Below are 16,867 nucleotides of genomic sequence, written 5' to 3'. Positions count from 1 at the left end.
ACGTGGCATTATTGGCATCTATAACCTCAAAGAACTTTATAATGGGATATTGACAAGTCTTTTTTATTCACCGGTCTCTGTCGCTACTAATGCTGGCTTTGATGTTTATTATTTTAATTTCGCTAAGCTGTGATAGCGAGGGTTCACTGCTAGGGACTTATTTTGGAATTAATAATTACGTATACTTGCGCTGAGGTATAATTAACCCTTGGATGGGCTTTTGGATTTATATTCTCGTTACCGAAAATTATCTGAAGACGTTTTCTGATATTGTTTAGGTTAAGTTGATTTGTTATTGTATCTTATTTTATTTTACATGTTTCAGTGCCAGAATCGCTGCTCTTGGGTTTCCGTATCCCATATGGCAAAAATAAAACCGTTGGGTATAATTTTGTAATGCCTCTTCATCCGTATGTCACAGGTATCAGTACATACTTTCATAAAGGTCAGGCAAAATCGAATTAATAACGAGATTTGTATGAGGACCGAGGTCATTGGCATATGGTACTTCTACCATATGCCAATGACCTCGGTCCTCATAGCTCTTCAGCTGACTGCAAAATTTCGTATCGACTTGTTCATGACTCCCGACTGGAATTGGTTTCATGGTGGTATCAGATGGGTATGTTTAGGGGTACCGATGATGAACTCGCTTACATAATCTCGTCTGTCAAGGTGTTTCGACAGAAAAAGTCTTGACAGACATATATTCCTGAAATGAGGGTTCATACTACCGACTGGAATTGGTTTCATGGTGGTATCAGATGGGCTGTCTACCAGTATTTTTTCTAACTGCTGCCATAACTATTATTTTGGTATCAGCTGAGTTAAATCAGCCACCCCTTTTTCGCACCGGAAGTACCCTCCCTTTTTGTACTTTCGGCAAGTTCCGCCGTGACAGACTATCAAATTCGGACTTGGCATCACTTTTATGGCAAACCATTTTGCATTTCCTCGCAGTATCAAGTCGGTACAAAATTTAGCAATCGGCTCGTCTACCAATAGTCAGAGTAGGTACGTCGTAGAACCGATAATATAGCTCACCAAACGAAGACCAAAAACAGCCAAATGGGGGAAATAATTCGTGTATAAGCTAAATTTGGTATAGTTGTAGGTAAAGGTGCCTTACACAACATAATGAAAATACTGATGGATAGGGGTAGCGCTAACGGGTATGGGAGGGTTTAAAAGTCCCTCTTTTTAGTTTTTTTAAATAACTCCTAACTTTAGTTTTTCTTAGATCCTTTTTTTGGAGTCGGTATAAAAGATCGATCGATCTGTGTATACATTAGATGCCTATACTGTAGCACTATTCAACTATTTTAATTATTACTTTGAAACTCTAGGTCCATGGGGTCCCAGCGCGCACAAGTTTTTTTGGAGAAATCGCGAAACGTCTGGTTGACGTAACTGGTGACCGAAGAGCTGGCGGCTTCCTCGGACAACGTATCAAATATTATAGGACATTATTAAATATTATAGGACATTATTACACAAATTGACTAAGTCCCACAGTAAGCTCAATGAGGCTTGTGTTGAGGGTACTTAGACAACGATATATATAATGTATAAATATTTATAAATACTTAAATACATAGAAAACACCCATGACTCAGGAACAAATATCCATGCTCATCACACGAATAAATGCCCTTACCAGGATTTGAACCCGGGACCATCGGCTTCGTAGGCAGGGTCACTACCCACTAGGCCAGACCGGTCGTCATATCAGTATTGCGATACAACGAGGAATTAATAAAAAATAATAATAATAAAAATGTTTATTTATCAGTTCACAAAGGATTTGTAACAATTTCATAGTATGATAACAACATTTAAATTCGAGATGTGATCCTTTGTGAGAGACTGGAGTCTGAACTAGGTATAAACCTGTATTACAGTTCACCAGGCTCTCACCCCCGAGAAAACATTAAGTATACCTATATTAATATATAGGTTTTGGTACTAAATCTACAAGTGTACAACAGAATTGATAATAAAATAAAACTAAAAATATCGGAATAATACAAAATATGTATAAACAAAGAGTTAACACTATTTACGTATCACAATGTCCATTAGTGTTAGACAGGAGTTGAAAGTGTGATTAATTTGTAAATGTGCTCGTGTGTATGTGTGTGTGTGTGTGTGTGTGTGTGTGTGAGTGTGAGTTGCTCGAATTATATTTTAATAATGAGAGGTTAGGCAATCCTCAATCTCGTTATAAGTTAGCGTTTGTAGCCAATCAGTGACTTTCTGCTTACATTCTCTTAGTGTGAGAGCATATATATCGGTAAGGTCGTTAACATTATTGTACAATTTAGAACTAAGGTAATCAACATGACGTCCTGAAACTGCCAAGCGAAATTTCTGTATACCACAGACACCAACTCGACGTTTATTTTTCGTGAGATTTTTATCAAAGGTTATGGTCTTATGTTTTTTTTAAATGACTTGGCGGAAAAATAGACTTCGTACCGACAGCACTTTACTCTCCCTATAAAGATCAATGGTAGGATACCTGAAGGGTTTCTTGAAAATTACCTTTAAGACTGCACGTTGCGCTCTTTCTAAGCGCAAGAGTAAGGTTTTCGCAGCACCACCCCATACACTAATGCAATAGGTTAGCAGTGATTGTGCCAAGGCAAAGTACACCATTTTTAATGTCATTTTGCAAATGCCGCCAGCATCCTTGGTACAATGCCTCGAGGGCCTATTTTAAATATAAGCTAGTTATAGTAATCATCTGTATATATCCATTATGTATATTGTTATTGTAAATAAATATTCTTGATTTATTATTACTATAACTCAATATTTACTACAGAACAGAATAAAATAATAGTACACTATTCCTTGCTTTCTACATTCCTTAACTTGCCTACTTACTCCTTAAATGTAAAGTTGACATACAAGATCAGGCCGCGTAGCCAACGTGCAAATCGCTTACGCTCCGTAGCGATCGAAACGCAACTGTCACTAATATGGTACCTACCTACTAGTTTGGCACCTGATCTTACAGTTAGTTTTAAGGAAAACCTCAATTTTTTTATGGTAACCACTTAAATTTGATAAATAAGATCTTCCTCAATTTTTTTATGGTAACCACTTAAATTTGATAAATAAGATACCTACCTCAAATAAACAAACTTATTCAGATAGGTGTAGGGTGCTACACTGAGGGAAGAACGAAGAATAAGCTCTAAATCAATGACGATATATTATTTGATCGAGCGATATATCATACGGTAAACAATGTCGGCGCTCAATCGAATACTGAATGGAAATTCTATCCATCAAACCCAATAGAAAGTGAAATTACTGTAATGGCTTTGACAGTCATTTGAAGATAAGGCCTATTTCTTCTTTATTATTATTCTGCCACAGCAGTTTAGGAAGAGATGGGTACCTATTAGGTAATTTATATACTTAAAGGTATTTTAAAATAATGCGTCGACAGAGATCTAGCCCAGATTTTAATAGAATTCCAGTTAGCAGGCTACGAATGCTGGGATATACTTTAGTGTAGATGAATTCTCCAATACGTAATATAAGTACATTTTTAAATTCAGGTCAGTCGTACCTATACCTACCTAAAGTCACGTACTTGTCAGATTTAATTATAAACAGTCAGATAAAAGTAAATAAGAGCTTTTACCTTAGGTACCAAAGAAAGTGTGTATAATAAATAGTGTAGTACCTGCCCATCCAACTGTTGTTAACTTATGCGTCTCAAGGTCAGAAACCGGCACCAACTGTGGTCGCGGCTGTAGCCCACAATTGTAGTTTTTCAATACAGCGACATCGTTGATCACGTTAATCGCATATTTAAGAAGTACGTATTTATCTCGATTTAGTGCAAACAGAGAAAAATCATTAATATTATTATAACACTGCCAAAAACAAACGATCAAAGGCGTTACGGCGGCGGGCGTCTTTTTCGATTTTCAACTGGTTAGTTTTCCGTTTTACCCACGAAGCTAGGAGCGCGCGCGTCGTTGCGCAATTCGCGCCAATCGCAATGACACCAACTTCCCTGTACAATTTGATTTGTTAAGGCCTCCACAGACGAGACGCCACCTATAATTGCATGCTATTTGTATTACCTACATTGCGGCATTTGATCGATTGTAATTATATAATCGCTTACGATTTGTTACAGCATGTGTTAAATTGTGACTAATGTACAAAGATGCAATCATAAAAACTAGTGCTTTCATTTATTTTCATCAAATTCTCATGTGAGAATCGACCCCTGTTAGGGAAATGATTTGTGAGAAGGTTAACGTCAACTGGCGACTGCATCTATGGCAGACGTATGATTTATTTGTGACAGTGAAGCCAGTGGATGTAATAAAACGCTTTTTAGGCTAGGTACATCACATACACTATAATTTTGGTCTGAAAGTAATAAAATGCGTTTTAGACTACACTGCCTTTCCTTACCTCCTACACTCTTTACGCCCACCTTAAGCCTGTTTACACCGCCCTATCTAAGAAAATTGAAAATATATCAACAACAAACCCATCATAATGTATAAAACACCAAATTTTCTTTTCGTGTTTCAGGGTTGGTCCTATAGTAAAAGTGTTTCAGTATGCCAATGATATTATTATAACTCAGGATACGCTACGCTAGGCACTGGTCCCACCACCGACCATGAGCGAGAAGCGATTAGAGCTAGAAACGAGTTGAGTTGGCGAGCAGCGAGAACTGCGAGAAGCGAGTCAGCGAGTGTCTGATAGTTTTGTCGCTCGGCTACAAGGGAGTGTTCGAGTGCGACGAACGATTACTCGCACTACTCGCTCATGCGAGACGGACGAGCACACAGACCTGGGGGCCTACCGCAAAAACCGAAATTCGCAAATCCCGGGGATCTTTCTCTTTTACTCTCACTAAGACGTACCGTGAGACCAGAGGGCCTACCGTGAACCACGTTCGACGTGTTGCCTCTCTGTCCCATTAGTAAATTCATACGTAAGTGTGACAGGGAGGCAACACGTCGAACGTGGTTCGCGGTAGCCCCTCAGGGCTATAACTGCGAAAATCGAAGTTCGTCAGTTGCGGGCATTTTTCTCTGTCACTCTAATTACGTCTTAGTGAGAGTAAAAGAGAAAGATCCCCGCAATTTGCGAATTTCGGTTTTCGCGGTAGGGCCCCTGTATACAAGCACGCGAGACGCACGTGTTCAACGTAACGAAGTTTATTTCAAGTAACTAAGGATGTTTTTTTATTAAATATGTAGAGTCAGACAAAGCTAAGGTGACAACGATTTTGATAGCCTGTGCAAGTGACAAATAAACGTCATAATTTCATAGAAGTTTGATGTTTAAAATAACACTGTACTGTTTGGGCTGTCAAAATCGCTGCCAACTTATCTTGGTCTAACTCTACCGCAGTAACTTCTTAGAAGCATTGTTCGAATTGGGCCGAAAATCGCTGTCTTTTATAAAAAATACATCATCGTCGTCGTCCGAACTACAGATAATAAGATAATAATGATAGTTCAAATGATTATTTCAAATTCATATTTGCTATACGTACACTCAAATCCACGCTGTACAGTAGAATGATCGCTAGTTGGTCTCTCAGCGTAAATTCTGAGCGCCAAGCGAGCATCGAGTTTTATCGTTGATAGGCAGTGCCGGATTAACCATTAAGCAAAATAAGCACTTGCTTAGGGCACCACGTCTAGGGGGGCACCAAAATCGTTGGCAAAAAAAACGGGTAGTTTGTACATGAACCTTTGTGCGTCGTGTATAGGGCACGTAAGCGCGTCTCCAACGCAGGCCTTTGCCCCTACGAGGAGGCCCATTCCATCAGGCTTGCAATATGCTGATTTTTTCCTCATACTTTACCAATTGGTTCGTGGTTGATTTTTGATTTCCAGCATTCTGCAAATCCGTCAGGCTTTGGGCCAAAGGGCCTTACACCCAACGTAGAGCTCAGTTTTAGAAAGCTACTTGTCTTCAACCCTACGTGGAGCTTGTTCTTCAGCCTTCTCGGAGTGTCGAATTTAATAGTAGATCTACAGTTTTGTCTTAATTTATAATTATGTTGTGTCCGAATATCGCTCTCTTGCAACTCGGCCTTCGGCTTCGCACCGAAGTCTTAACAGATTTTCGAGGATCGGAATTTGTCACTCATGCTGCCTGAGCTCTTGAACACCAGATTGGTTTGCGACGTATTGCACACGGCCAAGCTGCAGAGCCGCGATCGTGCGAACTAATTGTCAAAGTTTTATGATAAAAAAACTGATGACGGAATCAAAGGCTAAAGTGCAGGTTCGGGGCCCCACGAAGGTCGAAAACCAAAAGCATACGGTTTTATTTAAACCAAAGTTTTCCTTTAGCAGAATTAATCTTTGTTTTCCTAAGATGTAATTAAAAATTCCCCAAATAAACTTCCACTTTCCTTTACACATCCTTAGCGATAATTTTTTAGATTAAAACTATCCTGTCCTTTCTTGGGACTAAACTAATTATCTCTACCAAATTTCAACTAAATTGGTTCAGCGGTTGAAGCGTGAAGAGGAATATGAAAAAACTTTAAATTTTACGTTTCCACTTCGGAATAGTGTCTATGTGATACCATACTCGTAAATGAGTTCGGCATTCCCGATTTATACGAAAACGATACCAAACATAGCCTACTAGCTTAACTGATGTAGATAACAAGATAAAGTTGAGAGCCCACCTCCTCCTCTAAAAATGTACACTACAAAACTTGGTGGCTCCACTTCTTAACTAAATCAACCCTTGGGTCCTAACTCCTAGGGGCCAATCCTGCCAAAGGAAATCTTTGGTTCGAAACGCCTATTTCATCGGCTGCAACTAACTCTAATCAAGTGCCCTTTTGAGCGAGGCCAGCAGCAGGAGAGATCACATTGGTTCGATTTCGTTAGGTCTTATTCATACTCCGCTATTTACTTTATGTAAAAGTTAGCCTTAAGCCTCACATAAATTTGGCCATGTGTCCAAATCCAGGCTTTCGTCACTTGCGGCTGGGCATTATGCCTTGTTTACAATTCGCCATTGGTCTTTTTTTATAGCGCGCCGCCATCAGACTCTCCGGGCGTCTAACCTTATGAGGATCTCAGCCTTCGGCCTCATTCACACAATTTGTCAATTCCAAGTTCTGCTTTCTTGCAGCGTGGCATTTGGCCTCATACGTAAAAGCGCCGATCGGACCGCGCTTTCGGCTTTATGAAGAGCTCAGCTTTCGACTTAGTTTTAAAGACACTTGGCTTAGTCCTCGCTTACACTGGGTATTTTATCAGTCACAAAACCCAGCTCTCTCGCAACTCTGCCTTTAGGTCGTGCTCGGAAGCGCCAAGTGGGCACTCCGGATCTTCAACCTTAGGAGCATGGCCGTTGGATTCGTTTTTTGACTATTGCCACATTTGCCACCATTGGTTCAATTCCAAGCACTGCTATCCTGCAGTTCAGCCTTCGGCCTCGCACGATTGCCCGCCACGGTAGAAACAACTGAGGGTCAACCGCGAACCACGTTCGACGTGTTGTCTCCCTATCGCACATACGAATTTAATACAATTGCCTCTGGGCCTCAGTCCTTATGTAACTTTCGGCTTACTTTTGGTCATGTTACTTCTAGGGTTTATTTGTGAAGTGAACCAAAGCAGGTTTTAATCACATAGTTAGCCGGAAAGGCAAGTACACAATCATAGATATAGGTAATTTCAGTCATTTAGTTCACGCATGCTTTGATAAAGGTGACATTAGGATGGCGACTGCACCAGCATTACTGTTGCAACGTTACTGCTGCAGCACTGTCAATTTCCTTTTTCCTTGATAAAATAAGTAATGGATTGAAAATACAAATTGCAGCAGTAATGCGACCATGAACGTCACTTAGTTTACCAAAAAAAATCAATGTTGTCAATGTAATCTGGATGAGCCTAGGCAGAGGGGGCACCAAGGTCTAGAAATGCTTAGGGCATCAAAATTTCTTAATCCGGCACTGTTGATAGGCTTTTAACATAATTTACATGGAAGATCATTTGATATTTACCAGTCGCTGTTCGGCGAAGGAAAACATCGTGAGAAGACCGGACTAATCCCAATAAGGCCTAGTTTACCCTCTGGGTTGGAAGGTCAGATGGCAGTCGCTTACTTAAAAAATTAGTGCCTACGCCAATTCTTGAGACTATTTGCCAAGCGGACCCCAGGCTTCCATGAGCCGTGGCAAAACTGCCGGGGCAACGCGAGGACGATGATGATCTAACATAATTTACAAATTTACATAATAAACCCAAGCACCTCGAAAACGGGTCACTCTGCATGGACATTTCCGTACCAAGATTCCAGTGATCACCTGTCTTGCTCGGCGCTAAGGATTAATTTTGAGTATCAAAAAATAACAATACTAAGTGTCAGGATTCTATACATACCCTATAAAGTTACAACTTTGCCTTTTCAACGTAGCTTTGCCCACCGCATCACATTTCAGTAGAAGCGAAATATCATGAAACTAGTAACAGATACACCTCCGTTTTCAATCTGTGGTTTATAGCTAATCATATTGCTGGCAATATTGGCCTATTAGTTGACGTGTGTCTAAAGGGCCCTCCACACTCGTGCGCGAATCGAGGCGCGAAGCCGCGAACGCGAGTGTGGAGGGCCCTCGCGTCGATTTCGCAGATTGTTGCCCAGCACATTTTTGCCGTTGGGGTTGTCACTAGTAGGTATGTTATTATTGACTTGCGAGGAGGCATTTACCATGCAACGTTGTTTAAAGTTATTTTGCTAATTTAAGAGGAAATATAAGCAACAACTGCTTTATGTAGACGTAGTCTCTTATTTTCACCCTAAATAATTACATTACATCAATTTATTTAGTATTACACAATTTATAATTTAATAATAATAATTTCTTTCTCATTAAAAAAAATGGCAATGCTTTTGAATAATTAATATTTTTGTAAATTTTTATATTATTGTATACCTACTTCATTTTCAGTAAAAAAAAATTATTTAGGATTGTTTCTTTATAATTTGCGAGCCTTTGTTATATACTGAATGATTAAGTATTAAATAATACTATGAGTGTATCAATAATCTCCCTTCAACAATTCGATCACCGTTCCTATTGACATCCAAATTGTCCTTATACTTACACCTTGTTATGTCGTAGTTGGGTAAAAGTGAAAATTGACAACCCTAGCATATTTAGGATTTTGTATGAAGAATCGCAATTTTTTTATGACTTTGCCCACATAAGTTTGGAGGTGAAATACTGAACTTAAGTGACTTAATACCTAAATATGATAAAACTATGCCATGGTTATTCTTGATTTTAGACTTTGAGTCTATGACAATAAAGTTGATAATCGTGGAGTTAAGAGATTGTAAGTAAAAGTGAGCAATCTCGATTTTTTTTTTTGGCCCACCTGTTTAAGACCCATTTTTTACAGTACAGAAACTTATTTCGACTATGGTTTGCTCACTCACAAAACGAAGAGTATGTCAATGGGTTATTGCCACAGATAAGTGATACAATATGGACCAACAAACTTGAAAAAAAAAGTAAAAGACCGCAAAAAGCGGGCAAAGTTGTAGTTTTACGGTATCTGTGAATATAAACTCGTAAGGTCCAATAAATAGAATCTTCCTATTCTAAAAATCATGTTTTGTAGTAAATTCGAATGAATTTCGCTTGTTTAAAAAATGCTAAGACAAAAGAAATGCTACTTTATTTGGTTCGAGAAAGGCTTTCATTGATTACTACGAAGTCTACATTGGACCTTAAATACCAGTCCAACGAATTCAAACGATGTATTAAAATTTGCGATTTGGTGCATCATGAGCAAGGCCTGTCGACTTCCTTAGAAAGACATGACGCTTCATAATTGCGCATGTGTGGTCTGACCTTCTGGAAATAGATACCAGTTATTAATATAAAATAGTACATTACGATACAAGTGCGAAAAATAGGAAATTCGAAACGAGTGGCGATAAATTAAAACACGACCGAAGGGAGTGTTTTAAATCGACACGAGTTGCGAATTACCTATTCGCACATGTATCGTACGTTTTACAGTACATATGGCCCTTTAAATGTTCGACACAGTAACGTAATATGCTACTTCTCGCACTAGTGCTATAAAGTAGCCCCATATGTACTGTAAATATTTTGTTACAGCAACATTGCTCCTATCTGACTTTGTCTATTCAACTTTGGGAACAAATAAAATATTTTTTATCAATATTTAGATTTATGTCACACTACCATATGTAAATTATTATTATTTTATATAAATTATTACCTATTTCAGTTTGTCTTTGTCTATGTTCATAAAATCTATGGAGGTCAGAGGCACATATACCCTCCATAAAGCCTTGCACTTGGGTCTGGCCGGTTAGAACATAGACAAAAGTCTGTAATGTCAATGCTGTCAAAGTCATTGACGCAAAACTATTTTCATTTTCAAAACTATCAGTTTTCATATAAAATGATTAAATAAGGATTTATGTTGTTGAAATAGATTTATTGATTAATTTTTAAAATTAAAAATCCACCGCACAGTATCTCCGCTCAGACTCGGTTAAAGTTTAATCCATTGTACTAAACTAAGAAACAACAATTATTTCAAGGTAAGAAATATTTTAATCTATAAATAAAATAAGTGTACTATTGCCAAATTCAAATATATAAATTTAATCTTACCACCCTCTTAAGTCACACGGCCGCTATCGCGTCCAAAATTACAATCTAAATTCATCATAGATGTAAATTCTAACATTGTTTTAGCTGGCAATTTAGAACTCTGATAGCTATTAGCAAGGTTAGTAATTAGGGACATAGGTTATAGTATTGTTTAAAATGTGACTGTTTTGTTTTAGAGGGTGAACGTGAGCAAAAAATCCTTGGGCGTCATATCATTTCCTTGGAAAGGCTCTAAATCAAAAGGCACGGATCCGCCACATAATTGTGACTAGTTGTAGTTTCCCGGTGACCATCAACAAGACCGCTGCACTGAGCTGTGGAGCAGAAAGTGTCCGACAATCGGATAGATGTAATAACAACTTTGTCTGTCATATATTCATGTAATTTTTAGTTTTTTGGGCTGATATATGTGATATGATTACAAGTTACACTAATTGCAATTGTGGAGTAAAATCAGATGTGCCAAAGATCATGTTTTAGATATATAAAAAGCTATATTAAATGCAATAAATAGTATATGTATATATATAAAATTGTTTTTATCATGAAGATTTTAATGACTTCTATTTATTGTTATGAAGGTGATCTGGGAATTAAAACATGCGCTAAAAATAGACGACCTAAACATAAATAACGCCTTAAAAAAATCAAAATATAATCACACGCACAGGATAGGTTAACTATTTGGTGCCCACATCAATAATGAACCGAAATTACCGACCTGTGGTCTCATTGAATAAAATTCATATAGGTATGTAGATATTATATGGAAGTGTCACAGTTAGTTCAACAAGCCCCGTTCGATACATAAATTTGTATAGAAAATGACTTTTTTCCTGCCTATTGTATATTTTTCGAACGAATTAAGCTCTTTTGATCCTAATATATAGAAATAAAAATATTTATAACTTGATAATAAACTGTATTGTTACCTTTTATATTGAAAAAACTTTAAAATATAAATATCATTATCTCTTAGGACAAAAGATGCCTGTGATTTTGATTAATATGTAACATAATATTTTTTTATTTGATAAATACTAATTTAAAAACCTCACCCCAACAAAAACAAAAAATGAAAAAATACAAAAAGAAATTCCGTCGCCGGGATTCGAACCCAGAACCACTAGCTAGAACTGGATCACTACCTACCAAAACCCGCCAGGCTAAACCGGTTGTCAATTTTAGTACTGAGATACAAAGAGAGCGCCACTAGTATAAACGAACTTTTGAAAGGGGCATTTTTTTGTATGGAGTTAGCGTTCTTCTCCTAGTGAGTATTATATTCTTTGATCATGAGTAGAGGTCTTTATAGCCTCGTGTCTACTTGATTTCTAAACGAGTACGCCAATGTCCTGATCTGACAGATGACAGTAGACCTATTTAGACATTGTTGACAACTATCAGAAAAATATCGTGTAAAATAAAATTACTAAAATTTAAAAACTAAAGAAACTACACTTATGATCGTGAATAGCCTTTTGATCGAAACATTAAAGGCGGCAACGCTTTCAGGTAATTATATGAATATTTACAATAAACTAAATATTATTTTAAGTTCCCCATGTAAATTAATTAAAAATATTTATTTCGGACTCTGGTTCCATAATTTGTTAGTATAATACACACAATACACTTACGACTACAACACTGTACAATTTACTTTACAACTAGTGTTAGTGACATACATTACTTAAACCTAAACCTAATATCTCCGGGGAGAGGCGCGCACTGGGGCATGCATCTTATCCCAATAACGCATTATCGGGCAATCTACCCGTTCAGCAAGTGAGCTCAAAATGCTGTTGGTGCTACCCAGAACTCTTCGCATCAAAGATGATATTCTGGTGCGTAAAATTGCGTGGAACCCCGGCACGCCCGCCGCCGCGAACATGCCGGACGCACTGCAATAGCGAGGGTGCCCCATCAGCATCCTGAACGCATTGTTGTATTGAACTTTCAATACATTGACGGCCCTCTGAGAATAGCTAATCCACAGTGCACACGAGTAGAAGGATTGGCAGAATGCCTTAAACAAGGTAACTTTTACACTTGTCACTACATCGTGCGAACCTACGACTCAGCATATTACAACGGACCGCCAAAGCTCGACGTTCCCTGTCTATGTCCTGATCATCACATAGCGTGTCCGATACCCAGTGCCCCAAGTACTTAAATTTAGAGACTCTGTTTAGTGGTGTGCCATCAAGTACAACAGGCGGGACAATGTTGTATGTTTTATTGCCAGCCTTAAACAGCAACAACTCACTCTTCGTCGCATTGTACTTAAGGCCATGGGCAGCAGCGTAGCGCTCGCATATGCATAGCAACTTTCTCAATGCACTGATGCATGGACTCAGTAACACCATATAATCGGCATAGCTGATGTTGTTTATAACTTTTCCGCCCACGGAGCAACCTATAGAAGTGTTACTGAGTTCATTGATCAGCCCATTCATATAGAGATTGAAGAGCTTCGGAGACGTCAACCCACCCTGTCTCACTCCGCACTTCAACCTATACTCGTCAGAAACCGATCCAGCCCACCTTACAACATTTGTTTGATGCTTGTACCAATACTTAAATATAGACACAATCTCCCCCGGCATGCCTGCCTCTTCAGATAATTTTGACCACAAGATATCGTACGACACTAAGTCGAAGGCCTTAGAAAGGTCCAAGAAACAAGCATACACAGGGGTTCGCTCATTAGCATAGTACTGGACAGTCCGCTTGAGACAGTAAATAGCTGATTCAGTAGATAACCCAGCTCGGAATCCAAACTGGGCGTCATTCAACTTAATATGAGTATTTAGCTGTTGATCAAGCAGGCTATCCAGCACCTTTGCTATTACAGTCGCTAAAGAGATGGGCCTATAGTTGTTTGTATCCGACACGTCACTCGTTTTACTCTTAATGATCGGGACTACAATAGTTTTCATTAGGTCATCAGGAAGGTAAGAGTGAACGATGGATAAAGCAAAAAACATAGCTAGAACTCTCGGCAGATGGGGACCAGCGTACTTCAGATGTTCTACACTGAGGCTATCATGCCCCGGCGACCTACCACGCGACATGTTCCCAATGACAGTAGCTATCTCTATAGCGGAAAAATAAATAGGTCGGTGACAAGCGCCGGCACATGCCCTACCAACAGTGGTCAGCGTCTCGCTCAGTAAGTTACGCTGCGGTTCAACTGTAAAATGCGTTTTAAAAAGATTTGCAATGTCCGCCGGCTCACACGCGCCCCCGACGCTCACAGGTAGGCTCGGTTTGGTGTTAAGGCTATTAGTGTGTTTCCAGAAGGACCCAAACCTCTTAGCATCGTGATGCGATGCCAGAATATCCAATTTGATTTGGTTTTCATGGTTTTGGCACCATTTAAGTTTCATTTTAAAATGTTTCCGAGTCGAACACATAGCCGTATAAGTAGGACCGAGCCGAGGCCTACCACTACTAACCCACTCACGAAAAGCAAGCCGAGCCTCTCTATGAGCATCTTTGACATGTTTATTCCAACCCGTGATATACCGACCTTTATGGGGTTTTTTCATAATTGCGTTTTGCTTTATTTTAGGCGCTTACAGTATAGCTAGAAATATGTCCGGAGTTGTGGAAAATACAATCAGAAGCAAGCTACAAACTTCTTTAGGAACCAAACACCTCGAAATTATCAATGAGTCCTACATGCACAACGTACCGAAAGGCGCGGAGACACATTTCAAAGTTGTTGTAGTGTCTGATAAATTCGATGGATTGCCATTGATAAAGGTATTTATTTATATAAGTTTGTTATATTGTGTTGAGATCACATGTGGAGAAGTCTAATGTTGTCAGATTGCATTTTTTGTTTTAAATTAAATATTGTTGCACCCATTGCAAACTTGCGAATCCGCAAAATTGCATATTCGCATTGTCGGCAACGCGCATGTAACACCTTTGGAGTTGCAGGCGTCCATAGGCTACGGTAACTGCTTACCATCAGGCGGACCGTATGCTTGTTTGCCACCAATGTGGTATAAAAAAAAGTTTGCTATGGGTGCAACGGTATATGAAATATTTATTGGAATTTTCACACTTTGTATATTCAAAGTCAGTTCAGAGTTAGCAGTGTATTCCCATTTGTCTCTAACCCCAAAAAACTGCCACCATACCTGAGACGGGGACAAATGAGAATGATTAATATGAAGTGCCTATTTCCATCTGTGCTTGCGAGAAGACAAATGGGAGTAAACCAAGTTTGCTAGTTAGCGCTTGACACCTTACTTAATTTGGTCATCCTAAATAAGATCCTTACTAACATTAACATCCTAACTAAAATTAGATTTTAATTGGTGCAATCAGACTTTACTTATTTTTGAGAATGTTACTTGCTATAGATTGTGTCAATTACAAAGATGTGTGCCTTGACTCATTGTCATGTTATTAAAGGTTAGTTTTGACAGATCTGCATGTCATCATGGATGACATGAACTATAAATGTGATTACATCTTTCAGTCATTTAGGATTCTGAAATAAGTAAGGTGTATCAAGGGCTTTATATGGACTCTACAGCATTAGTTAAAATTGATGTCATTTTGCATGTTCTCTGTGCTTGTTTGGGGACCATTGACCCTTCAAAAGGAATACTTTAGTTTTGAGTGTTAATTTTTAACCAAAGAGCTATAAGATGTACCTATTACTTAAAACATAGTAGATATGTTATTTTACAAAACATATATCATCATCAGTTTATCATTAGCCGGGTCCACACAGAGCGAGCGAGCGAGCACATACGTGGGAGGCAATTTCCTCACGCACAAACTCGCCAGTGTAGACATGCCTCCCGGCTCTTCAGAATTTAAAAAAGCAATGGCAACTTTAATGCTGATAACTTGCTCATAATTTTGTTTTGAATTAAAACATAATTTATGTACCTGTTTGTTTTTCAGCGGCATAGACTAGTGAATGACATATTGAAGAAGGAGTTGCAGACAGGTGTGCATGCTTTGTCTATAGTAGCAAAAACTCCAGACCAATGGGACAGCAGCGACAAGGTGGTTGAGAGCAGCCCTAACTGCAGAGGAGGATTTGGAAAATAATTATATTAGTCTTATTCCCTATATATGTATGTATAGTCATTATAATTTTATTATTCTTAAAATATTTTGTAGTAATTTCCAAATAAATTATAAAATTCTGTAAAAAATTAAACACTCATTTCTTAACCCAGTTTATCAAAAATATAAAATGACCATGCTAAGTTTGGACCAAGTTGGCACTCTTGGCAGTGACAAAAGGTGCAGAGGGCGTACCGCGAACACCGAAGTTTGCAAATTGAGAGCATAAGTATTTCTCTTTTACTACCATTAAGGCGTAATTAGAGTGACAAAGAAAGATGCCCGCATTGACGACCCAGATCTAGCGTGTAGTACCTACTTATAGTAGATTTTGGTTTTGGAGTATCGAATGGCGATGTACGAAGATGCGAATGTGTAGAATGACGCTATTGCAGCGTCATACTTCACGTAAAACACGGCGGGTCGGAGTCGTAGTTCATTTTTATAAGGGCCAGTTGCACCACCCAGGGTTAGCCACTACTTAACTCGATGTTAACACAGGGTTAAATTGTATTGGTCACTCCGGGTTTAACCCGTTAACCCCGAGTTAGTAACACGGCTAACCCTAGATTGCGCAAGTGGCCTTAAGAATTCAAAACCTATAAATTAGTTAGAAGCAGACGCAGTCTCCGTAAATGCTGCTAATTTATAGAGATGCTACCTATAGTATAATTTCGGTACATGTACCGTAAACTAACATGTTTATGTCCATCAACACACTTCGTAGATTAATATAAGACCAGTGACCAGAATTTTAAGTTATTTTTGTATACTTATAAAAAAAAAATTAAAAGTACAAAAATAACTAGTTGCTTATTCTTTTTTTTAATTGTGTAAAAAAAGTGTTTGTTTACGTTTTCAGTAGGAACCAGGAAAATTATACTCATCCCTTTCTTTTGGGTGCTAGTACTTAGGGCACCAACAGATGACCAAACCCCTAAAGATGAACTTTGGCTTTAACATCGAACTAATTAAATCCGTTAAATCCTGACTTACTTTACACGTTTAGTAGAATTTTTTACTAAAACTGTTACTCTTCCCCGTAGTCAGAACAAAGAAAACTATACTCCTCCCTTTCTT

The 16,867-nt window shown here is 38.5% G+C and overlaps 1 protein-coding gene and 1 long non-coding RNA gene across 2 annotated transcripts; both read left to right on the top strand.

Moving 5' to 3' along the window:
- The first annotated feature begins 10,485 nt into the window (after positions 1–10,485).
- On the top strand, positions 10,486–11,220 carry LOC133520281 (uncharacterized). The gene is made up of 2 exons (XR_009799743.1): positions 10,486–10,614; positions 10,864–11,220. It is a non-coding gene; the product is annotated as an uncharacterized LOC133520281 (long non-coding RNA).
- Positions 11,221–12,040: 820 nt separating this feature from the next.
- Positions 12,041–15,825, top strand: LOC133520470 (bolA-like protein DDB_G0274169). Its single transcript, XM_061854903.1, has 3 exons — positions 12,041–12,202; positions 14,265–14,458; positions 15,620–15,825. Exons 1-3 carry the CDS (start codon positions 12,151–12,153, stop codon positions 15,767–15,769), a joined length of 396 nt encoding a protein of 131 aa, XP_061710887.1. The 5' UTR covers positions 12,041–12,150; the 3' UTR covers positions 15,770–15,825.
- Positions 15,826–16,867: the final 1,042 nt, after the last annotated feature.

The sequence above is a fragment of the Cydia pomonella genome, chromosome 8 (genome assembly GCF_033807575.1).
Source record: "Cydia pomonella isolate Wapato2018A chromosome 8, ilCydPomo1, whole genome shotgun sequence".
Taxonomy (NCBI): Eukaryota; Metazoa; Arthropoda; class Insecta; order Lepidoptera; family Tortricidae; genus Cydia; species Cydia pomonella.
This window is presented reverse-complemented; position numbering and strand designations above follow the sequence as displayed.